The 24642-nt window shown below is 40.9% G+C and overlaps 6 protein-coding genes across 7 annotated transcripts in view; 3 read left to right on the top strand and 3 right to left on the bottom strand.

The window, feature by feature from the left end:
• Positions 1 to 3656, top strand: LOC143481156 (uncharacterized). Its single transcript, XM_076979092.1, has 3 exons — positions 1 to 76; positions 258 to 2611; positions 3531 to 3656. Exons 1-3 carry the CDS (start codon positions 10 to 12, stop codon positions 3654 to 3656), a joined length of 2547 nt encoding a protein of 848 aa, XP_076835207.1. The 5' UTR covers positions 1 to 9.
• An 828-nt stretch (positions 3657 to 4484) lies between these two features.
• Positions 4485 to 6026, top strand: LOC143480980 (uncharacterized). The gene has a single exon (XM_076978872.1). The coding sequence runs from the start codon at positions 4565 to 4567 to the stop codon at positions 5516 to 5518; it is 954 nt and encodes a 317-aa protein (XP_076834987.1). The 5' UTR covers positions 4485 to 4564; the 3' UTR covers positions 5519 to 6026.
• A 948-nt stretch (positions 6027 to 6974) lies between these two features.
• LOC143481155 (zinc finger and BTB domain-containing protein 2-like) lies at positions 6975 to 9357 on the bottom strand. The gene is made up of 3 exons (XM_076979091.1): positions 9152 to 9357; positions 8242 to 8430; positions 6975 to 8121 (listed from the first exon to the last, which is right to left on the bottom strand). Exons 2-3 carry the CDS (start codon positions 8412 to 8414, stop codon positions 6975 to 6977), a joined length of 1320 nt encoding a protein of 439 aa, XP_076835206.1. The 5' UTR covers positions 8415 to 8430; positions 9152 to 9357.
• Positions 9358 to 10766: 1409 nt separating this feature from the next.
• LOC143480971 (required for meiotic nuclear division protein 1 homolog) lies at positions 10767 to 14563 on the bottom strand. Its single transcript, XM_076978860.1, has 12 exons — positions 14369 to 14563; positions 13429 to 13901; positions 13190 to 13298; positions 12954 to 13029; positions 12838 to 12877; positions 12552 to 12652; positions 12325 to 12431; positions 12143 to 12207; positions 11805 to 11881; positions 11600 to 11720; positions 11231 to 11347; positions 10767 to 10884 (listed from the first exon to the last, which is right to left on the bottom strand). The coding sequence occupies exons 2-12, from the start codon at positions 13888 to 13890 to the stop codon at positions 10852 to 10854; spliced, it is 1308 nt and encodes a 435-aa protein (XP_076834975.1). The 5' UTR covers positions 13891 to 13901; positions 14369 to 14563; the 3' UTR covers positions 10767 to 10851.
• A 592-nt stretch (positions 14564 to 15155) lies between these two features.
• LOC143481154 (coiled-coil domain-containing protein 170-like) lies at positions 15156 to 18899 on the top strand. The gene is made up of 11 exons (XM_076979090.1): positions 15156 to 15225; positions 15547 to 15716; positions 15814 to 16070; positions 16174 to 16318; positions 16394 to 16579; positions 16682 to 16999; positions 17094 to 17273; positions 17438 to 17611; positions 17761 to 18003; positions 18288 to 18503; positions 18642 to 18899. Exons 2-11 carry the CDS (start codon positions 15606 to 15608, stop codon positions 18897 to 18899), a joined length of 2088 nt encoding a protein of 695 aa, XP_076835205.1. The 5' UTR covers positions 15156 to 15225; positions 15547 to 15605.
• Positions 18900 to 19208: 309 nt separating this feature from the next.
• Positions 19209 to 24642, bottom strand: part of LOC143480059 (nesprin-1-like) — a 77768-nt gene continuing 72334 nt past the window's right edge. Inside the window, exons 138-145 of one of the 2 annotated variants that reach the window (XM_076977495.1) lie at positions 24262 to 24388; positions 23794 to 24047; positions 23410 to 23610; positions 23122 to 23250; positions 22789 to 23001; positions 22592 to 22684; positions 21723 to 21781; positions 19209 to 20255 (exon numbers count right to left, since the gene is read on the bottom strand). In XM_076977495.1, the coding sequence (XP_076833610.1) occupies positions 20006 to 20255; positions 21723 to 21781; positions 22592 to 22684; positions 22789 to 23001; positions 23122 to 23250; positions 23410 to 23610; positions 23794 to 24047; positions 24262 to 24388 (1326 nt within the window). In that variant the 3' untranslated portion in view covers positions 19209 to 20005. The remainder of the gene's footprint in view (positions 20256 to 21722; positions 21782 to 22591; positions 22685 to 22788; positions 23002 to 23121; positions 23251 to 23409; positions 23611 to 23793; positions 24048 to 24261; positions 24389 to 24642) is intronic. The other variant, XM_076977496.1, reaches the window with a different exon arrangement.

Raw genomic sequence — 24642 nt, 5'->3', positions numbered from 1 at the left:
TCAAGCCTGATGGAAAACAATGAAAATCACTCTGAGGATGTAAATGGCTACTGTGAGGAGAGGGACCATGGAGATGGTGAGCATGTTCATGACCATTACTGGCTTCAAAATGTTCTCATTTGCTGTTGCATTTATTTGTAAAAGTAATGATTTACATTTCACAATTCAGTTTCAGAATTGGTGCTCATAGTGAGCACAAGCTTTTGCTTTTTTTACCCAACCCTCATATTATATCTCAACAACTCATCTAATTTCAGTTGGATCTGGGATTGTGACACTGAAAGAAGAGACAGATGATCTTGAAGAGTATGTCTCTGAGGCAAGTGCTGATAATCTAGGCAAAGAAATTGTTAAAGCAGGTGGTGTGACAAGGAAAGAGGAAAATGAGGCTAATGGCAAACCGAATGATGTTGAAGTTGGCTTAAAAAAAATCTTGAGATTTGTTGGATTTAAGTTCACTCTGAAAAAAGACAAATGTGACACTACTGCTGCAAAGGAGCCAGTTATAAATGAGCAAGATGGAAAGGTCACCGGTTCTTCAATGGATTCCAGAGACACCAGAGACAAGATTTCTGTCTGCATAAAAGAGAAGGATGCAGAAGAGATGCAAAAGGAGTCAATCAGAGGTAAAATAAGTATTGATTGTAGGAACAGTGACCTCTCTTCAGAGACAGACAGTGAATTGCCAGCTGGCCAAATGTCAGAGTTCACAGATTATAATGAGCAAATCATATCTGACATAGAACTGCTGAAGGACGTCCAAACAAACCTGGAGCCAGAGGAACATATGTCCCCAATTAAGCAATTCTTCACACAAGGAATTTGGGCTAGTTTAAGAAAGAGAAGAAAAGAGGAAGAGGCCTCAAAAGAGAATAAAGATGAATTAATTGAGATAACTCAAAAAGAGGAGGGTGATAAATTTAATACAGCTGCACAGGAAGACAGTACATGTGTTTGTCTAGATGTGTTTAATATCACATTTGAAGAAGGTAAAGCTTTAGAGGCAGGTGAGAGACATGAGGGCATGTCTGCAACAAAAGGAGCATTAATGAATGCCCGCGAAGAAGAAAAGGTACAAGATAGTCCATTTAGGAGGATCTGTAGGCTATTTTCCCCAAGAAGACAGAAACAAACAAAACCTGATGAACTAAATTTAATCAACTCCAAAGAATATCCCAATGAAAACCTTCAGTCGTTTATAGAATTCGTTAAGGTCGAAAAAGAGGAAAAAGAAGCAATGGTGGAACAACCAAAGCCTACAGAGGGGCAGGATACAGATGTTAGGTCTGAAGAATCAAAAAAGAAATTTGACTCAACCATTTCCTGGGAAACCCTGATATGTGGTGGGTCTACCAAGAAAAGGTCCAGAAAAACATTTAATGCTGAAGTTGATACTCAAGACAAGGGAGAGGAACCCAGAAAAACAACCGCATCACCACTTGGAAGCTCCATTGAAGGTGACTATGACCGTCTTACATCCTCTAATGAAAACACTGAGAGTCCTGCAGAGGGAGAAGGTGGATCCACATGGAAATCACTAAAAAAACTAGTTACTCCAAAGAGGAAGGTCAGAACAGAAGAAAGTGGTTCAACTGAGCAAATACCCTCAGACAGTGAGTTTACCAAAGATGAATCTTCATGTTCTATAAAGAAGCTTATTCCAAGACGAAAAAAGAGGAAGTCTAATAGGTGGCAAGAACACTCATCCTCGGATGAGACGGGTAAAGGCACAGCAACGGACACTGAAGATGATGACACTCCATTGGTTGTTCCACTATCTGAATATGAAATAACTGAACCTGAAAGCTTTAAAGAGACTACAGAGAAGACAGTCAAATATATACCGGTGATTGAGATGCAGCCCATGACTGAACAAGACAAATCTAAGGAAAAAAAGCTTCTCAAGACACCAACATGTACTGCTGGACCTCCATTTACACCCATTCTCCCAGGTTATGTTGAAGACCTGACAGAATTCTTAAGCAAATATCAGCAACTCAGTGACATTCCAGAGGAAGGAATTATTGAGGAAAGTGTTCAAACACCAGTGTCCTCTGCTGAGTGGACCACTCAAGATGACACATTAGCTGAGGATTTTATAGACCTGACAGCTGATGCAGTCACTGCCCCTGAACTCATAAGTGAACAGTGTAATGATGATGAAACTACTGAAATGATTTCAGCAGTTTCCCACCTAACTGAGTCCCCTAAAACATCTAGAAATATAACACCGGTACCAAGCAAAAATGATTTGACAGATCCAGATTTAATGCATCAAGACACTGCTGAGACTGTCTGCAGGACTCAAAGCCTTCTGTCCTTTAAAACAACAAATGGAAACTCAGACATTCTGGCTGTCTCAGTTTGTGTAGAGTCAACTGTATCAGGTAAAACAAGAGTTTTATTGGCCCATGACAAAACAGAAGCTACACCCATCTGTATGGGACCTGTTTCTCAGGAGGTTAAACCTGTAGAAGAATTTATTTCTTTGTCCTTAGTTGAAGGAATCCCAGAGACTAATGAAGCTGTACCACCAGAACTGCTCTTTGAAGACTTTCCGGAAGAATCTGAGGAAGTAGGGATAGCAACAAATGAGAGCTACGAAGCTGAAGTCAGTGAAGTAGATTCTGAATTCCATGATGCACATTCAGATGATAACACACCTTTTGATAAAACAGAGAAAAAAGCTGAGATACCTACTGTAAGGCATACAGATTTGCTTGAGGAAAGCCAAAAGGATGAAACCATAAACGTGATACTGGTGGAGGAAAAAACAGAAGAGGCAGAAAGGTTGAACAAAGTTGATCAAATGGTTGCTCATGTTCCAAATGAAGTGATGAACACAGCAAATGCACACATTGAAAAAGAATTTGAGGCTACTGCTGGAGTGGTTGTACCAGGCATGTATGACAGACTAGAAGAAATTACAAAAGGATCAACAGTGGAAAATAATACTGAACCCAGACCAGCTGAAGAGAGTGGAGACATTGTTACTAGAGGTTTTCATAGCAATACAGCTGAGGACCTCTCAGGAAGTTTAAACGAGTTACGATGTGAGGAAAAGGACCTATTAGTGATGGAAGCCTCTCTTCTTGAAATTGTTCCCTGTGCTGAAAGTAAATCAGCTGAGGAGACCAAAGACATATCAAAACTTACAATGGACCTTGAGAAATATCCAGACTTAACTCCTGTTCAAGATCTCAAAACAAAACAATACACAGGTTGTGAAGTAGATATCATCAGTGATATCAGAGCTGAAAATGAGGTAGTTAGTATAAGGGAACCTGTCATCTCTGAGCAACCAACTCTCCAAATGGAATTCGCAGAGAAAGGAAGGCAATCATTGACCAATACAAGAGCAGGATCACAACCAAAAAGTCAAATAGATTCTGAGGTGAGCGCAAATATACAAACTACAGAGGCAGCTCAAGAGTCAGTGGAAAAAAAATCACTAATGACACAGGAGGTTAAAAGAGCATGTGTGGAAGTTGAAGCTGTGACTCCTGACACACATTTGAAGAATGTGCCAGAAACCAGAGAAAGAACTGTACAACTTGAAGCTGATTCTGAAATCACTACAGAACCTCAAGAAACAGATACAGCAACTACATCTCCCAAAATTGAACCTCAAAGCAGCAGAGAGCAAGTACAAATAGAATCTGAATTTGAGAAAAAATCAAGATCCCAATTTGGCAAAGGAGACACGCAAGTAATAAAAAATACTGTAAAAGTAACTGAAATAATTTCACAGATATCTATAATATATGTGGGAGAAACAAACTGTTCTACTGTAACGTCATCTACAGATAAGGAGTCTAAAGAAACTGAAGACACATCTGAGCTAGAGAAATATAAAGCTGCTAATCCAGGAGGGGAATCTGAAACATCCATGGAACCAGTAGCAAACCTTCAGAGGTTAGAAGAAACATTTGCTAATGGCAGAGCAATGGGGACTTCAATTGAGGCTGTAAGTACAAACAATTCTGTGGAGAACACTGAAGTCCATTTAGAATCTTTGCTCACTCCTGAACCAACAGAACTGTGTTGTGAGGTAGTAAGCAAACATAAATCTGAAATAATAATAAGCTCTGACAGGTACACATACTCTCCAGATAGGACTCAACATGAAGTAACTGAATTGCAGATAGACAAGATAGCCGTTTCTGCAGTGGACTCAGAAACACTAGCTATGGTGGGAATAAAAGACGAATTAATTTCAGAATCAGCTGAACAGGTAGCAGAACCAATGGTCATTAAAAATAAAATTAAGACACTTACAATCACACAGCCAGAGGTGGAAAAGCAAGTAAAGAGTCAGCTCAAAGTAGAGACACTGGAAGCTGAAAATATTCATGATACAACCCCCCCTGTTGAGATATCAGTGATTAAGGATACTAAAGTGCAATCACACTTTTTAACATTAATCAAAGAACCAGAGGTAACTGAAGATACCACAGACGTCGAAGCACTGACACTGAGGGAAATACACGCAGTGGTCCAAGATTCACAGACAAATGCAGTAGAACAACCACCAGGTATTTTGCCAGTGTTAAAGGAAGCAGAAATGTTAGCTGATGCTTCTAAAGAAAAAGACTCACAAGCCAACACACCAGTGGCAGATGAAGTCAAAGAACTAACACTAGAAATGTCTATAGCTGCAGAGTCACCAATGCAAACATCAGTGGTTATAGAACCAAGAGACCAAATACCACTTATGACATCAGCACTTGAAACTGAAACCTTGATGAGGACACATGAGGAAAATAATCTTCACTCTGATACCTCTGTTGTGACATTAGTGAAAGAAGTGGGGTCCACAATAATGACAGCAGTAGTCAATGAAACACAACTTAAAGCTTCAGTGAGCCCAGTGGCACAAACACCCATTGAAGTCTCAGGAGTGCAAGAATCAGTTGTTCTATTACTACAGGAACCACAAACGCCACATGTGGCACATGAATTAAGAGAAACAAAGCCTGGAACACCATGTACAGTTGATATTACTGCACCAAAGTTTGAAACATCCGTGGTAACAGAAATAAAAGTAGCACCATCAGGAGTAACAGAAGCAGGAGCAAAAACACCAGTGGTAACAGTGACTGAAGTGACACCTGTGAAAGAAGACATGTTGTCATCAATAACATCAGCTGTTGAAGAACGAGTGAAACCACTAACAGTGGCTCTAGGGCTCCAGATACTAACAATGGTTCCAGCACAGGTTCATCTACCAAATCTTTCACCAATGGAAGAAACATTAGCAAATGACACAGAAGTAAAAGAAATAGAAGCAGCAGTTGCAGGACCACAATATATGGAAAGACAAAATGATGCATCATTTGAAGCCAATGTTGAAGTTAAACTTCCATCTCTGACTGAGCCAGAACTAAAAGTAACTGAGATGATCAAAAAGGTTTCTGTTGAAGCACAAAACGCAGATTCCAAAGAGGTCATCAAAAGTCATGAAACAGTAAGCAAAGCATTAGATAAAGGGAAGATGACATGTGGAAGGATGCCATAGACAATATGTGAGATGGATTTTACATGACAAAAGCCATATTAACCTCTTTAAATAATTGCATTTATATAATATGACTCCAGTCCTAACTTTTCAAATGATTCTAGAGGCAACTCTTCATTCAGTTGCTGGAAACTTCAATATTAACATTTCAAAGGATTAGGGCACAGATCACAAAAACCTTTCCCTCAACATAAAATACCTGACTAAATACTTGAGGAACAATGTAAGTCTAGATTCAGAGTGATCTTGAGTCCAAGCAATTTTGTAGTCTAGGATTGGCACAAAATATAATTGCTTCAAAATCGTACGTAGTTCTGTGGTCAGAAACTGACCATTAACACAAATCATTGTTTCTAAAGTGATGGATAATGAGCAAATAATACACATGTAAGTATGAATACTGTAATATCTATGCATAGAACAGACTTTGGTTTACAAGTATTTATCATATTAAAGCAAACGGAAATACAGAATATGATGCATTTAGTATTTGATGCTTGAACTTCACATTAACTTTGAAGACATTCTTTAGGATGCATTAGAAGCATAGCATGTACCTCCAATGATCTATATTTAAATTTGTCCAATACTCTGGTTTATGCTGCTTAAGAATTCCCACTATTCCTACAGTCAACCCACTATTTATTTAGAAGATGTCATTCTGCATTTTAGTACTTTTTTTAGGTCATACTTATTTGTGTCAGGCCTATTATACCTGTTTAATTCAGAACAGTGAAAAGCAAAATAAATGAAGAACACAGTTATTATAGATTTTGTTTTTAGCATATGGGAGTGAACATATCTTGTTTGAGTTTGAATGGTGCTGTCTGGTCAAAACATTTGTATATGTATATTTCCAATAATTAATCCACCCAGATCTGCAGATGACAATTGTACAGATAGTGTAACTACATCTTATAAGAAATTGTATTAACAATGAACTAAATGCAAAACTATAACTGATCCTATTTTTAAATTAATTTTTATACTTTGTATGAATTAATACAAATGATGCTTGTTTTATTTAAATAAAATAACCCCAAAGAGTCCATGGTCAATGTTTTTATTATATAGTGCAAATGGAAATTGTACAAATATAAGGAAAAAAACATATTTCAGATAAATAAATAAATTAATGGGATACAACATTCCTTGTCAATTTCCTGAACTAGCCAGAACTGAGATCATGAAATTCAAATTGATTTAATAAATTCTTCTGCAGACCAAAACAGTCTCTTACCCAAATGCAGATTTTAGCAAAACAAAGCAAAGCAAGTTTTCAACAATTACTGGTCCCTCTATGCTTGCACAGCTGATGAAGCTCTGCCCGAAACATCCCATTTGTGTGTGTGTGTGTGATGTGAAGTATAAAAAGTCTAAAAAATGAAAGTGGCTATTTTGGAGGGAAAAAAATCACCTAACCAGCTTCACTTCTGCAAAGTTGAATCAGAAATGGTCACTGATCAGTGACAAGTTCCTCAGTTACTGAGTTGCCTTTTCTGTGATCATCAGAAGGATTGACTTGCATGACTATCTCTGTTCCTACAGTTGGACACTGATGTGTGAGGACCTCAGAAGGGCTGCCAAAAGGCAATGCACATGCACTACATTTATAGTGCTGGCTTGAAGACAGGAAAAATGTTTCCGCCTGGTTGGTTTCCTCACTGCCACAAAGCACCATGCTTTCCTTGTTCACCATGGTGTACGATTCCATCCCTTGATTCAGGCAGACATGTCGCGCAGCTTGGCTAGGCCTGCAGAAGCTCTTCCCACAGGCACTGCAACGGTAGGGCTTGCCCGTGTGGATGTACATGTGCTCCCGCCAGTGGCTCTTCTGGATGAATTTGCGGCCACAAGTTGGACACTCGAACTTCCTTCGCTTCACCTCACGCTCCAGGGCCTCCAGATTGTCAATATCAGCGATGTCCGAAGGAGGAGGGGTCTTCTCCCTCTTCATTTGGTGCTCAGTATCGCTTATGTCGTCGCTGTCAACACGCAAAGACTCATATTCCCCCTCCTGACCCTCTAGTTCCATAGTGCAGCCATCCACCCCAGATGACATACGATGTTCAAAGTCTTTGGCAGCATGGAGGAGCAGATGCTCCTTTAATAGATATTTCTGGTTGAACCGACTATTACAGTGCCTGCATATGTAATGCTTCCTGAAGGAGGCATTTCTTCTCACAATACCAGTTGTGATATGTTGGGAAGTTGCAGTGTTCTTTGAGGTCAACTCTAGACTACAAACATCTGCATTATTGACTTTTGTTTCAGGAACTTCTGAAATGTCATTGGCTAGAGTTTCACTTCTAGACTCAGACCAGGTGCGGTATTTGCATACTGTGTTTGTACTGGGCATGCCACATGACTGATCAGAGATCTGAATTCCATACAGAGAGTTGGTCAAAGGGACACAATGAGCCTCTGGGTTAATAAGAAGACTTGCCTCCTGCAAAAGTGGATATGCATGCAGAAACTGTACTCCCTGCTCCAAGCAGAGAGGATCTATCAGCTGTGTGGTCAACTTTCCTGTGTACATCAAGTTAAGCAGATAGCTGAAGATTTCTGGTTGTATATCTGAGGGCTTCAGGCGTACACATTCACTGAAAAAGTAAAAGTTAACTTACATTTTCCCCCAGTACTCAGGTGTTTATAATTCAAAACAAAATATTAGTGACACTTTTCCTGAGTGAACTGTACACATCTAGGTGTTTTCCCCTTACCTGTCCTGATGGATGAACAACATGCGGAAGTAGTTTGAGAAAGCTGCAAGGACAGCCTTGTGAGCTTTAAAATAAACATCTCCGATGGCCACAGTGCAGTCACACAGGAAACCAAACTCCCTCTGAGAATTGAGCTGCTGCAGCAGCACGAGACCGTGGTGGGCTAGCTCCATTCTTCGCCCTACACAACTTCAAAGTAGACGTCATGAAGATTTTTTTATAACATGACATACTAACGAGGCAAATTATACTCGTTTATTATACTCGTTTATTTTTACTGTGTCCTATTGAGAGTTTTAATCGCATCAGCGTTATCTTTAATTCATTCATTCTCAGTCCTGGCGACTGTTTATAAGCTATATAGTTAATAAACATGCAGGCCTTTATATGACAAAATGCTATATAGTTTACAGTTATAGCTATCACTATATAATTTATATAGTTTAAATACAGTTTATAGCTATATAATTTAAATGTATTCAGTAGATATAGCTAGTTTGCTAACGTAGTAAGAAAAGTGAACTTAATAATTAGGTATCTAGCATTTTAACCAACTAGCTGTAAGTCATTATCCATGGCAACCGCCGCAACCGCGCGAAGCAGAAGAGATGGTTTAGGCATCTGACGACTAGGTTAACAAACTTGAGAAAACATGTATATTTATGGTCTCCAATGTGATACTTTTGTTTAATTAAAAAATTATATTTATTATTGATGTATTTATAATGGCAAACAAGTAACAGTTTGCATAGGGAGTTGATCAGAAGCCAAATGCCGCGTGAGAAGTAAAGATGCTCAGAAACTTTGCGAGTTTCACTTCTATTTACAAGCAGCCTGGCTGGCTAGCAAGTAGCCGGACTTCGCTAGTAAATATATATTTTTATAAAGGATCCTTTCGGCAAGATCTTACCTTATACTTTCCTTACAAGACAGGCTGTGTCGTCTTCATAGTCGAATTAAAACGGTTTCGAAGCTAGTTATTTTCCGAAGTCCCACTACGTTTCCATCACATGAGAACACGGCGGGTTCCCGTTTGCACTTCCTGAAATGGTCATTTTATCTGAATTATGGTAGCGTTTGAGATGTGATGACTGACCTGCTTCAGTTCCAGTTTTCTTTTGTTAATTAAACAATTTCTATAAATGTGGATAGAATAATATATAAACAGCATAATGCTGCATCTAAAATAACTCGTGACACGAATCAGGTAGTCAATAGAAACAAGATTTAATACAGAGGATCGTTTTACTTAGTTTGTTTCTATATAGGACTATTTTATATGGAGTGTTACCGTGGAATAAGTATTTTTTTCGCATCAAGATACAATGGGATATAGTTAAGATGTATTTAAGACAATGCCATAACCAGGGTCACCTGCCAGGCCACCTTGATATAATGCTTTAATGCAAATGTGAGCATGTGGAGTCTGCTGATTGAGTTACAGAACTATGTAATAGTTTAATGATCATATCATTTTCCTCCTTTACCTGCAGGGAAAAGGCTTTATTAAAATATCAAAGAACTTTTATTTCCTTAAGACTAAGAATAACATAACATCCAAATAACAGCACTTATGAGCCTTGGCAATTACAACCTACACTCACAGGCCACTTTATTAGGTACACCTTGCTAGTACCAGGATGGACCCCCTTTTGTCTTCAAAACTGCCTTAATCCTTTGTGGCACATATTCAAAAAGGTACTGACATGATAGCATTACGCAGTTGCTGCAGATTTGTCGGCTGCACATCCATAATGCAAATCTCCCGTTCCACCACATCCCAAAGGTGCTCTATTGGATTGAGATCTGGTGACTGTGGAGGCCATTCGAGTACAGTGAACTCATCGTCATGTTCAAGAAACCAGTCTGAGATGCTACGCGCTTTATGACATGGCGCGTTATCCTGCTAGAAGTAGCCATCAGAGGTTGGGTACACTGCGGTCATAAACGGATGGACATGGTCAGCATCCCGATGTGGTCTTCTGCTGCTGTAGCCCATTTGCCTCAAGGTTCGACATGTTGTACAGAGATGCTCTTCTGCATGCCTCAGTTGTAATGACTGGTTATTTGAGTTACTGTTGCCGTTCTATCAGATCGAACAAGTCTGGCCATTCTCCTCTGACCTCTGGCATCAACAAGGCATCTGCGCCCACAGAATAGCCGCTCATTCTCTGTAAACCCTAGAGATGACTGTGCGTGAAAATCCCAGTAGATCAGCAGTTTATCAAATACTCAGACCAGCCCGTCTGGCACCAACAACCATGCCACATTCAAAGTCACTTAAATCAACTTTTCCCCCCATTCTGATGTTCGGTTTGAACTGCAGCAGATCATCTTGTCCATGTCTACATGCCTAAATGCATTGAGTTGCTGTCATATGATTGGCTGATTCAACATTTGCATTAATGAGCAGTTGGTCAGGTGTACCTAATAAAGTGGCCAGTGAGTGTATATGAACATGTGATTATACTCTTCAGACACATATTAAAAGATTCAGGCATAATTGTAATATCATAATCATAAACTTTGTCATTTGAAGTGTTTAATTGGTTTGTTGGTTTCATACTGACAGTCACATTTTTTCCCTCCATGACTGGATCCTTGGCATCTTCAGAAGATGACCCGGGCAAGTTCAAACATTACCTTCAGACAAAAGAAAGTGGGACAGAAGCAAATATTTATTTTTGCATGAATTACTGAACAAGCCATTTTGCTAATCTGTGGACTACAGTGAGTAAATGAAACAACAGAAATACCAGCTACACTGAACATATGGTTCTTAACATGCTTTTAAGACAATTCACCCGACCATCACTTTCAAGCATAACATTTTGCAGTCATTAAATCAGGTTACAAGTTTTGCCTTTCATTTGTCATTATGTTTACCTTCTGCACAGAAGCAACAACTCATTCAGGTGGCAGGAGTATAGCAGTACTTAGCTGGTAATGTTAACCAGTCAAGATGTTTGTTGATATCAGTGATTCTGACCTCAATAGTGATGAGGATCACAATCATCCACTCCAGGCGCAGACTGTGCTTCTCACTCAGGTGATTCCTCATCATGTCTGTGAGCTCAGTGCAGTGTTGCAGCTTCTCATTCACCACCTACATGACAATCACCAGAGCCCCCCCCAACACTTCTAATCTGCATCAGCTTTAAAGTCCAATACTTTCATTGGTTACAGCTCTGATGTAAACATAGGCACAAAATAAAAATAAATAAATAAAAATCCACATGTTTATTTGGAAGGCTATTAGGTTAGGTTATATAAGGATATAATATTTATACAATCACGTTTTTTCCTAATTTGCTTACATAATAGATACCAAAGACTTAAAAAGGAGACACATCATTACCTTGACCCTACGATTGATGTTGAGAAACTGACAGGTTTTGTCATACAGTTGCTCCAGGTCCTCTCTGTCCCAGTAGAAATCAGGGGTGATCAGAAGATCAGAACTGAGATTTATGCAATGCCTGTAAAATAACAAAAATGAAAACAAAACCCAAGACCTACAATGACATCAACACTAATCAGTTATTCCACAGACGGTTTCTCACCTCAAAGTAAACAGTTCACCTATTTTCTGCAAGACCTCTGCTCTGGACAGTTTAACTGCTTTTCCAGATTTCAGTGTCTGTTGGGAGAGTACAGACATGAGAGTTGCATGGCAGTTGTAGTGTAATGTAGATTAACTTTCTACAGATGTTGGTCAATTTCTTGATAATATATACTGAACATAAATAATTTATATTCAATAAGGAACTTTTGCATTTTAGACACATTAATGCTGCTCTCAAAATGGATGTGTTGTATATTTCATCAACTACGAAAAAGCACAACTACAAATGACGGTTTAAATGAACATACAGTGTACAAAACTAATAAGTTGAGATACCTCAGGGATTGACTGGATGGATTCAACAAAGTTATCCAGAGAGACCTCCCATATTGCTAGCTTAACTGCAAAAAAGTAAGAGTTCTAAAAAATGCTTTAATTAAAAATACAAATAAAAGAAAAGGCTATGTTATGATTGAAAAAATAATAACTTAAGAAACAGAAAGGAATCTCCAGCTGACCTGACAGAGACAAAGCATTGGAAAATGCAAATTTCTCCAGTATGACTTGCTGGTAGTCCATCTCACTATTAAATATGAAGTTTCCCCGATGCAGCTTTGAATTTCCACTATACACAAACATTAAAGCATATCCTATTACACCACAAAATGAAGATGGACCATTAATGTGCAATAAAACATTATTTTGTGTAGCTATACCCTTCCATCAATCAAATCACATGACATACTCTCCTACTGTGTAATTGATCTCTTCATTTTCCCAGTGGACCAATGCTACCTCATAGGGCTGAATCTCATGATGCTCCAATATTCTCATTACTTTCTTTATCTGTAAGTCAAAATCATAAGGCTACATGAAGATGTGCAAGAACATTCAAAACAAGCTTGGGTATTTTTATGAAGTAATAATTTTGTGACATTGTTGACTATAAGAAAAAAATAATGTCTATTTTAACTATTGTCTATTTTAAGGACAGAAGTTACAGAAACATAGAACCGAACACATTTACTCACTGTTTTCTCATCAACATTCCAGAACACCACTGAGCCTTCTCTAAGGACAAAAACATTCTTAGGTTAGTACCACAATTAAAGACACCTGGCATGAGATAATAATATTTTCTATTTACCTGAAGAAAAAGATCATAGCAGTGTCATTTGGTTTTGATGCCTTTTCTGTTCCGATCACCAGGACATTAGCTGCATCTTTAATTGCAAAATGACCATGATAAGCAACTACCGGTACTTATAATACCAATTTTCACGACTTAGGAATGGAAAATGAAAATGGCAAAGTGATTCTAACATCTACTGCATGTATTAGCCTACAACAGAAAGAAACATAGTTATTATGTTTAATTCTAACCTCTTGGTAGGTCTTTTATTTCAAAAAACCCATTGGCCATTAGATCATGGCAAAGAGTAGGTAGATGATACTGGTCTGCAGTGGCATAGGCAATACACTGCATCATATCCTGTAAAATAAAAGTTAGCAAATATGCATTTAATTCAATGATTATCAACACACTGTGTATTGCATAAATTGCGTGGGGGATACTGAACAGTGCTCTAAATGTATGTATGATGTCAGAATAAGTGACTTGCCTCTTCTGGAGAAGGTAGATTGGCTCTGGATGGTTGTTTCGTCCTTGGTCCCTTTAACGTCCTTAGCATGCTTGGTATGTTTCCTTGCTTTAGCACAGGTCTGGTGGATGTTGTTGTTGTTGTTGACTGCAGCCTCATATGTATACTCCATGTTTTAGGCATCAGACTTAGGACAGGTGATGTTTTAGTGTGTAAAATATGTGGTCCTTTACATGTTTTTGTGTAAAGTCCAGAAGACCTCACAGGACGGTGTGTAATGGCATGCACGTTCTTGTGGTCTGTGTGAAGGCATGAAGCATTGAGAGCCAACAGATTTTGATTTGGAGGACACTTGAACCCCGAGGAAGAGGCATTTTCTACATGTTCTGCTATTCCAGAAAGTATAAATCTGGAGTAACATGCCCTCTCCAAAGGCTGCTGCAGTCTCCAGGGTGTTAGTGCTATAAACCACCTTGTTAACATACTCTACGTACCTGTTAAAATAATAAACATTAGGCATTCATTAGTTAACTAGAAGTAGTAGTCCATAAAGGGTGACTAGCTGAAAGGACATTCCAGTCAGTAATTTCATCTTACTGACCTTGACTGAGGCAACAGCAGTCAGATAACTGGCTAGATGCTAAACTCGTGATAGTTGTGCATGCCAGCTAGGCAAGTTATCTGAACTTGTAGTTAGCCAGCTATGTTGTATTAGACGTTGTAATGTGTAGAAATTAACAGCAAGATAAATGGATGCTCTGCAGAGCAAGCCACCAACAGCAGACTATGTTTTCTTTTTTTACGTCTTGTCCTGTTAGCTATATAGATTAATGAAGTCCATTGCCAACTGTAAGCATGTTAGCTGGCTAGCTAATTGAAAATACTAAATTTAATTGTACTTTATAGCATTGAAATACAATAAAACACATTTACATAAAATGTAGTAAAGTTAGTTACCTACCATGTGCTCTCTTCCAAAAAACACCATACCACAACTGTCTGGCATTGCTGTATTTACCAGCTAGCTAGTTAAGTGTTGGTACGTTGAGAGATATTCATATAAAGTTTATTTGGAATATTTGAACAAAGCGGGTACTTCCGTATTGGTATCGCGGATTGATTCAAAGCCACATACAAAAAGATCCGAAGCTCCGCTTTAGATTATCTGTTTGATACTCGTGGGTAAAGCGATGTTTTGTGAAACACTGAACCATTCGAAGCAAATTGTGTCGCTTCGAGGTTTTGAAGCAATCTGACCATTGTCCATGGTGGTCCATCTCCATCTCCAAATGGAGACACCTACTGGCCACGTTTAGTATCGTCACATCCAGATTCTGTGAAACGACTCAAACAAGCTTTGACGAAGTCAAATATACTTATTTTGGTGGGTTATGCCAAGCTATCGACACTATTGCTCAATAAATATTTCGGTGAAATCACTATACAATAAACAAAACAGAAAAAAACGTTCACATTATCAGAAACAGCTAATTGCAAATGTAATGAACACTCTTTGAAGTATTTTTTTCTGTTGTGTTTATTAACATTTGTAAGGCAATTTCACTTGCTTGGTATTTCACGTTCACGTGTAAAACATGTCATTTATGAAAATAATCTGTTGACAGGTTGGAATTATTGCATAATTTACCACTTAGGTGGTAAAAAAACACACTAGTGCCCCCTATCGATAAAGTGAAATGTTGGTGTGTTGCTTAGATACATAAGAGTGAAGAGACGTTGTGACACTTTTATGTTGAAGATAGCAACGTGTAGTGGAGGAAATATAATTCTGATGAAAGGTGTGAAAAAATATACAAGGTAAGAGATTGAGACCCACTTGTAAAAATAAGCCCTCACCTTATTATGTCGTTTTAATAAGGCTAATTTTGTCAGTCTTCTTATTTAGCTAGCTACCATTTTGTTCTTGGATCAGCTCCAAGTATTTTTAACCAAAAAAAAGTATTTTTAAAATGTTTTATACAACATGTCTTATCTAAATGTGCACTTCATGTGGTGCTTAACTTTATCAGTTGAACCACGTTATAACCTTTGATCTAACTTTGATCTAGACAGATGCAATGGCATTTCATTATTTTAAGCCTTACCTTTGATCATGTGAAGTTAATTTTATTACTGTAGCCAGAGAGTCTGAGGTCTGTACACTTAAACAGACAAACTGCGTTTAATCTACCACTGCAATGGAAGAGTCTGTGATGCAGCAGCACTTGGTCCACTACAAACAGGCCACAGAATCTGCACGAGAGGACCTAGCTGCTCTCCAGGCTAAATATCAGCGTCTCCAGACACAGGTGTTTTCACCTTTTCACTAAAGAGTGCCTCTTATAATACAAAGTAGAACTTGAACATTTGTTCCACATTATGTTTTTCACATTTTCACTTTAACAGCTGCAGGATTGTCAGTCGAAGAGTTCATCTCAGGAGGCTGTGGTACTTGACATGAGAGAGGCAATTGACAGGCACAAGGAGACAGAGGCCAGACAGACTTCTCTCATTAGTTCCCTCAGGGAGCGTATCCACAACACAGAACAAGAGATTAGCGCCATTGCCTCCTCCAAAAGCATTATGGATATGAAATTACAAGTGCTTACCAAAGAGAATGAGGAGATGAAACGGAGACAGCTACAAATGGAGATCAAATCTAAGTAAGCATTGGGTTGTTCTGCTCATTTGATACATTATACCACAATTAGCACCTCTGACATATAAAAATAGTTTAGAGTTGAAACATTGAATGTGTTTTTCTAGAGAATATCTTGGAGAATGGGACATGGCAAAGCAGCAGGCAAGCGATTTACAGGCGAGGTGGGAGGAGCTTGTGTCCCGATTAGCCAGCAAACTCTCCATTGATGTAGACAGGAGTGGCAAACCCACGGAGACCATTGTCTCTTTGGTGAGTGCATGATGAATGCTTTCAATGGGGACTTGTATTATTCTCTTTGTTAATAAAGCACACTTGCATCTTCAGGTAGATCAGTGCTGCAAAGAGAGAGACAGACAGAAGACTCAGATAAGTGCCCTGGAGGAGAGTGTGAAATGTCACGAGGTGGAGTCCAAGGCCAGCAGGGAGACGGTGAGACGACTGGTGGCTGATGTGGACCGTGAACAGAAAATCTCAGCAGCCCGTGTTAGCGACCTGAACTCAGTCAGACAGGTAACTCTTCGTTTCTGACACGTCAACCATGAGCAGCTACGATCCGGCAAACGTAGTGCCTCGGCCGGAGGAGAACAGCCATGTTATTGTTGTGCTTCTCAGGAGCTTGAGCATGCGATGCTGAGGGAGCAGAGTCTGGAAGAGGAGCGTCGCAGCCTGGGAAAGAAACTGCAGGAGCGTGAGCTGGCGCTAGCTGCTGTTAGCCAGGAGTACAGTTGCCACAGCAAGCATGCTCAGGACCTGGAGCACACGCTCCTCAGATGCCAAAATGAGGTCCGGGCATTGCAAAGTCGCACGGAGACCTTCAGGAAGGAGGTGGAAGTTCTGCTTGGGGCTCAGTCTGCAACTGCTCTGACCAGAGAAGAACACATTCTGGAGAGACTCAGAGAAATATGCAGAAAAGAGAAGAGCAGTAATGAGGTAATGTTAAATTCTCAAACAGAAACAATGCTTTTTATTCTTTGCATTCACTTATCTCTGACACTTTGAATAAGTGCCGGTCCCTCTGCTCCAGGCCGTGGCTGAGCTGGAGGCCAGGTTGGCTGAGGGGTCGTGCGAGCTTGCCAAGCAGACAGAGCTGCTGAGAGCCACAGAGGTGAAGGCCCGGCACTTCCAAAGCAGGATGCAGGAGCTGGAGACCGAGCTGCTGACAGCAGGAGTCAGCAAAGATGGGCTGAGAGACGAGAAACAGCAGGTGAGCTGACAGGTGTTTACAGGGTCCTCCAGCTACTGTAGTTTTCTTACCAGCGTAGAAGAGTTGGTTTATGTTTTGATATTCTAATAATGCCACAACAGTGAAAGTTAGAAGTGCCTGACAGGGTTCAGTTATCCATTTAGTTTTTCTTGATTTTTGTGCAGTACCTGCAGTTTCTGGAGCAGCTTTCCGAGAGAATGAAGATAGAGCGTGTAGCCACAGATCTGGGCTTTGACATGAGACTTGAGGCTCTGCTGACACGAGCAGAACAACTTACAAGACAAGAGGGGAGTGCAGTAGTCGAAACCAAAACTCTGGTCTACAGTCTTCAGAAAAAGGTTAGAAAACTGTTGGAGAACACAGTGGACTGTGGTATAACAGGTTTCTCTGTAATGGTACGAAGACACGCTTGAACTCCCCTGTTCTCCTAACTGGTCCAGCGATTCCTGGGGCACACCGAGATGATCTCTGTTGTTTTGGGTGAAAGGTGAAGGAGCAGAGGGAGAGGTTGGAGAGCAAGGAGCTGCACATAGTGTTGCTGAGGAGGAAGGTGGCCCAGCTGGAGGAGGAGAAGAGGAGTCGCTCGGCTCTCGCCGTTGAACGCGACGACGCCGCCTTGGCCAGCAGGAAGCTGCAGAAGAAGGTGGAGCATCTTCAGGCTCAGCTGAGCGTCATGCGCTTCTCCAGCACGGAGCTGAAGGCCCAGCTGTCCCACACCAACGAGCTGAAGGTAGAAGGGAAGAGAGCTCCCGCCCACAAGCCGGCCAGAGGCAGAGTCATTTAGCCACGTGTATATATATATATATATATATATGGAAATGTATAAATGTATCTACTACACATATCTACAATCTAAAACCCTCCAGAATGTATGAATTGTATAATAAGATTTTTAAGATATTGTATAGGACATAAGTTGTATTGTGGCATTAAAATATTGTGAATTTTGCATTTGTGTTTTGTGAACATAAAAAACCCTGATAGCTCAGGTTTTACTGTGTTTGGTGCAATAAGATTAGAGTGATGGAACAGAGCCAGACCATTGAGGAGCAGAGTAAGTGTCTGGACAAACTTGAGAAGAACAAGGCAAAAGTGGCAAAGAGACTTAACACAGTAAAGACAGAGCTGCAGAACCAGGAGTACAAAGCCAGCCACGAGCTCCAGCAAGCCCAGAGGATCCTCCACGGCCAGGCCAGCACCATGGCAGAACTGGCCCACAGGGAGAAACAGGTACAGTGTACGGTCACCTACTCACCGCTATGGACCGCTATGGACTGCATTGACATTCCTGTTGATCTTAGCATTATATTTGTGCATGCCTCGCCCTTCTGTCAATAGGACGATAACTTGGTGTGTTTCCCATGTCAGCTGCTGGACTTCTGCATTGTGGTGTCACAAATGTTGGGGGTGGACATGCCATCCACCACGCCCAGCAGTGAGGTCATCAAACGGTTGGAGGTTCTGATTCACTCAAGCTGCCTCCAACCGCGCCTGGCGTGCCAGTGTGGAGCACTGCGCTATGGGCCCTACGGGGCTCCAGTCACTACCTGCTCCACCCACACAGCTGGTGCCCTGGTACCTGAACCACTGGCCCTGTCTCCACCTCCCTCCAGAACTACACCCTGAGGACCATTATGCCTGGTTCGTTCATAATCAGTGGCAAATTATAAATGGTATTTAATAGGTAATAATGGTGCATGTTATGACAATGGTTGAACAATGTTTATGAACTCGTCTCAGAGATTTATTTTTAGGAGGTCATTAAAAAGGTATTTTGTGGTTTACGTCCTGATTTATCTTATTGGATAAAAATGTATTTGATTTGATTTAGGACATTTAAAGTGTTTGGACTGGAGATGAAAGACTTCAGTTTTTATGAGATTTTTATGCTTAATAATTAATTACGTATCCACACCAAATAAACAGAACTCAAAATATCAGCAACTTTTTATTTTTTAATATTTTTGTTTTGGGCTAATAGGATAATAAAAAACAAGTTTATATAGCATCTCTATTTTCAATGCAAAGGTTTCCTAGGCCTTAGCAAACTGTACATAGATAATATATCTATGGTATCCATGATTTTCCATACAATACTGAATATCTGACATTTAACTTTGATATAGCAGGTTAGTTAAAGTTTAACAATGACAAATCGAGAAAAACAATGAACAACTTTAAAAGCAAAAGAATATCACATGCCAAAAATACATATAAAAAATAGTTGCAATATATAGTTCTTTAAAATGTTATTTTACAAGTATTCCATTTTTTCCAAGTAATTCCAAAGACTATATCTATATCACCAAGTCAACTCAGTACTTTTCATGATTAAAAAAGAAGAGGGAAAAATATTACAGCTTTGTCACATGAACTGGTCATGAACCAGTATTTCCAACAGGACTAATCCACAGTGAACATCCACTGATAATCAGTCAAAATACTTTGATAAATATCTTTTTCTGCTTTTTTTAAATTTGGAAGATCTGTATTAATACCATTAATGTCTGCCTATCTTGCAGTGCATAACCAACAACCATCTGTCTTACCATTATTATTTATGGTATTAATTTTCAGTGCAACAAGCTTCTTCTTAATATCTACATTAGATGTAAACCTAGCAGCTGTGTTTAGCTACACAAAGACAGAGTAGTCGGCTTTGGCTGCCAGTGTAGTGGTGTTAGTTGTCCAGGCAGAGTAACATCTATGAGACATCAGTGTTCCAGAAACGCTCACACAGGTGGAGGCCCGTGGGTGTAACTGAGCGTAGGATGGAAGGAGTGGGTGAAGGTGTTCGAGTGTGTGCAGCTGTAGTCGTCCTGGTACGCGGGCACCAGGCAGGTCGTGGCCGCCAGTAGCAGCAGGAGGAGCAGCTGCAGAGGTAGTGAGGTCCAGAGGACACGCCGCAGGAAGCGTCCGCACCAGGACCATGACTCCGCCTCCTCAGAAGGGGAGGAACCGGATCCAACGCCGCTGGGAGACCTGCTCACATCATGGACATAGCAGATCACATAGGAAGGCCCAGTTGCAGCATTCATACACATCAGTTGGACTATCTATCTGTATAGTTCTGAAGTATCCTGTGAACTACAGTTTTGAATATCTAAACATTTACAACGTCAAATATGTGTGCTTTTCAGATTTCAGGGATTTGTATGTATATATCCATACTTGCCTAATCAAAAGTCCATGCACCATCAGGTAGAATTGATATGGTTCTATCTTAGCAAATGCAGGCTGCTACTTTATTAACAGAGAACGCTTAAGCTGGTCAGGCCTGACAGACAGAGTTAGCTTAAGTGAGATGCAAGCTTTTACTTAGAAGTGAGGGAACCACCTTAAATGAGTGTTTCTCCTCCACATCCTGCCATATAGTTAGAGAGGAATTACAGTACATGCCAAGGAGAGGAAGCTGCCTAGCAGTGTGTACTGGAAAAGCATTTCAAGCAGTTCTTTGATAACGGCAGAATTTACTGTGAAGATACAAACTAAACATTGAACTGATGCGAGATAACGGCTCACTATTCATGCTGTTCAGTGTGTATCAGATTAAAGCCAAAAACATTACAATCACGTGAGGCAACTAGGCATTGTTCAACATCTCAGTCTGGATACTGAAAAAATGAGATCTGAGAAATTGAACACTATGTAAAACAAAGCTTAATTTTTCATGTAGTTTAAAAAAAATGAGACTTGATCATCTCAATTTATGTCATTATATAGCCAAAGTAGGTCTGCATGTTTTGTATTTGACACAAAATGCCATTTGAAAGCATCTCTCCTCACACCCAGTACGCCTATTAAACAGCACTGTTATGACTGCTCAGCACTGCCCCAAACACGCCCTTCTATTCTCCACAAATGGACACCTGAGAGGACTGAAGCACAGATGGCAGATTGTAGGGGGAAGAAGATGGAGGATTAGTCATTGAGAAGATGTGACACAGGAAAGAGAGGAGGAGAACGCCACAGACCTCTGCTGCGACGCTGTTCATTGCAGACGCTTGCTGGCTACGCGGACGATGAAACAGTTGCTCAGCAAGCAAGTAGCCAATAACAATTTTTTTTTTCAGCCACAGAGTATAAGCAGAAATAATAAATGCATAGTAAAGTGCGCTGTGACAGTAACTGAATGTACTCCTTGAGGAGTATAGTATACTTTTCTGGTGCATGGCCTCCTGTTGGTGACATCTGAGATTTCTAGTCTAAGCTGTTTCTAAAAAAAACTATATATAAAATGTTCAAATTCACTTGTACAATTCAAAATCAGGTATGTTTTTTCAGTCACTAGCACCTAAGTTGATTGAGGTGATTTGACTAAGCTAAGGAGCTTTAGTCATACAGGTCTTAGTAAAACTTCAAATCAACCCAGACACAGTGACGGAACTGTGAAATATCAGATCACAGGCTGAGCTCTTCCTAATGTTCTAGAAACCAGGAGACAGGTACCTGCGACGTGCACTGCTCACAGAAGCTCCAGCCTTGGAGAGACTACTTTTGCCCTGTTGCTGTTTGCAATGAACAGGGGGGGGGGAGTAAAAGAAAGAAAGAATGTTTCAGTCTGTGCAATTAAGTCTGATTCTGATTCTAATACATCTAGCAAAGCTACTGACAGAAACCTAAACGGATGCTCAGGAAGAAAATCGAATGAGTGGGAGGGACATTCTAGGGAAGCAAAGAAACGTTTTCTTCAAACAAAGTTGTCCTTCAAAGAAACTGGTTCTTCAAAGCATAATGTTGCAAAAGATCCTTGCTGGAGGGCTAGATTAAAAAATAAGAATTAACTCAGACAATTTAAAACTGTCTGGTTTCCTACATTTTAAAGACAAAGTGAGGCCAGCATTTAGTATTTATATCAGAACCAGTTTTCTGTGGACATTAGAGAATCGAGGGTGTCTACAAGGACCATGAATAAGAAGAAAATGTGCTGAAGAGCTAAATGACTAAATGAGGCAGAACATGGGGGTGGGGGGTGTTCACATCAAATGAGAAATTGGTTTGGAGAAAGTGGCACTGGAGTCAAGTAGAAGAGAGGAGGAATCAGACCTTGAGAGCTGAAGTGGTGATGGGGTATGCGGGATATGGGCGTGGGCACTGGGGTATGCGGGATATGGGCGTGGGCACTGCGAACTATGCCGAAGGACACCAAGACTATACTGAGTGTCAAGCGTGTCTGTGGAGCAGGTTCCTGGGGCAGTGGGGGCACGAGTGAACATCCATTGCCTTCACGTGACAAAAGACTTTCATCCTTGCAGAGCTACTACCCCCTACCCGCCAGAACGCTACCCCATACCCGCCAGATCAGGACAACGCGTTACCGATCGCTGCCGACTCGGAGTGCTCCGTCCCGAGACAGGACTCAGAGATCCCGACGTGTCCAGTTCATCAGCGGAAGACCAAGATGACAAATCCTAGCAGATTAAACATAATGAAAGGTATGTACAGTATGCATCAGTTTAATCCAAATATGTTTTAAAGGAATGAATGTATGTGTCAGCTGAACCGAGGCGCTGACCTGCTGACTGCTGGTAATGTCTAGAGTCTTCTCCAGCTCTCTGATGGCTCGCGTCACCTCCTTCAGGAGCAGTTTGAGGCGGTTCCCAATAACATGCACCTTCTCCTTGGCCTCCAGACAGTCGCTGCCCTCTGCATGGACGAGCAGCTGTAGGGACATGTCCTGCAGGGACGCCACCTTCAGCTGTGAGTCCAGCAGCTCCCGTCGGATTTGCTGGAGAGAGCAAGCACAGAGGAATAAGTCCTGCCCAAGACTGGAACTACTCCAGAACTGCATTTACACAAGCGCATATTGGGCTCCGCAATATTTATAAACCAGCATAACGTGTCGTACCGAGAGGGTTTTGTGGTGCTCCTGCAGAGTGTCGCTGTCCTGGCTATGATCGATCGGGACAATCTCATTCCTCCTGCGATCAATATTCTCCAGCCACAGAAGAAGGCCGTGACTCATTTCATGGAAGTCCTTCAGGACACAACGCATATATAGTTCAGTACATAATGATATATAAACTATATATCACTTTCATTGGAGACACAGACAGAGCAAAATACCTTTCATGCCAATCGAACTGTGAATTACTGCAATACCCTGTGAGTTTGCAGTAAGAGCCGACAGACTTGCCTGGCACTGCATCAGAGCGTCCTGCAGAGAGCTCCTCCACTCGCCCAGCGCGCTGTTCAGCCTCTCCCACCGGTTGTTCATCTCCCTGAGCCGAGCCTGCAGCTGCTGCGTCTCACCGCTGTCCGACTGCACAAACTCAGAGCTGCACAGGTTGATGGACAACACGATGGCCTTGCGCTTGTCCACAGCCTTCTGCAAGCCCTACAGCAGATTGGAAAGCTCCGTTACCGGCACCGTTCTGGACGTTTCGGCTGGAGATTTGAACTCTGTCTCCCATCACGTCTCATTTCTCATTAATAAAGTTATTTGAGTCGATGTAAGGGCTAAGGCCACCATTCGTGTGGTAAGCGGCCGTTCCCAGCAGACATGTCTGGAGGGGCTGACCTTGAGATTCTTGATGCGCAGCTCGATGGCTTGGATGTCGGCGCTGGCATCCAGCCGGCTCTGCTGCTCCGGTTCCGCCCCTGCCTGCCTTGACTCCGCCCCTGCCTGCTCCAGCTCCGCCTCTGCCCGCTCCAGCCAGTTCCAGATGCTGTTCAGGTCCGAGTTGAACTGCTGCCACTGTTGTAGGTTCTGCTTTATGCGTAGCTCTTTGCTGAGAGCCTGGGCCTGCAGGAGCTCCCAGCGCTCGATCACACCTGGAGACAGCAGCACCTCAGAGCTCCAGAGACCATGGACTACAAACGGACTGCATATTTTTGTCAATGTTAAAAATGTGTCACAGAAAACATATACAGTACATTCACTGTGCATCACCACTACTAAACATTATGAACCTTAATTATAATATTAAGTATATTATATTTACTATTAAAAGTGTGATGTGAGAGTATTATATGTGTTTTTGAGTACCTGAAGTCTGGGATTCTGAGCTGTTTGGGTTCACAAAGCCAGACCGCTTGTCTTCCTCGTCCTTCAGCTCAAAGCCGACCCTCTTCAGTGTGTCAATGCTGCCACGACACTCACCCAGCAACCGCATCTGCAGAAACACAAAAACATGCTCACGTTGCTCAAGGAAAGTTTACCTCTACCAGAATCACTTACAGCCTAGGTAGTCACACCACACAATTACCCTGGAGAACAGTGAGAGTGCTTCCTGCAGAAAATATCTATTTATTATGTATTTTTGCATGCTGAATCCAAATATGGTTTCTGTATTACCATAGTAGGTATGCCATGTGTAATATGGAGAAAATAAAATATAGATGAAACTTATATGTCACTCTGCAAAAT

The sequence above is a fragment of the Brachyhypopomus gauderio genome, chromosome 17 (genome assembly GCF_052324685.1).
Source record: "Brachyhypopomus gauderio isolate BG-103 chromosome 17, BGAUD_0.2, whole genome shotgun sequence".
In the NCBI taxonomy this organism is placed as follows: Eukaryota; Metazoa; Chordata; class Actinopteri; order Gymnotiformes; family Hypopomidae; genus Brachyhypopomus; species Brachyhypopomus gauderio.
The sequence above is the reverse complement of the archived record's forward strand: the minus strand, read 5'-3'. Positions and strand labels throughout refer to the sequence as shown.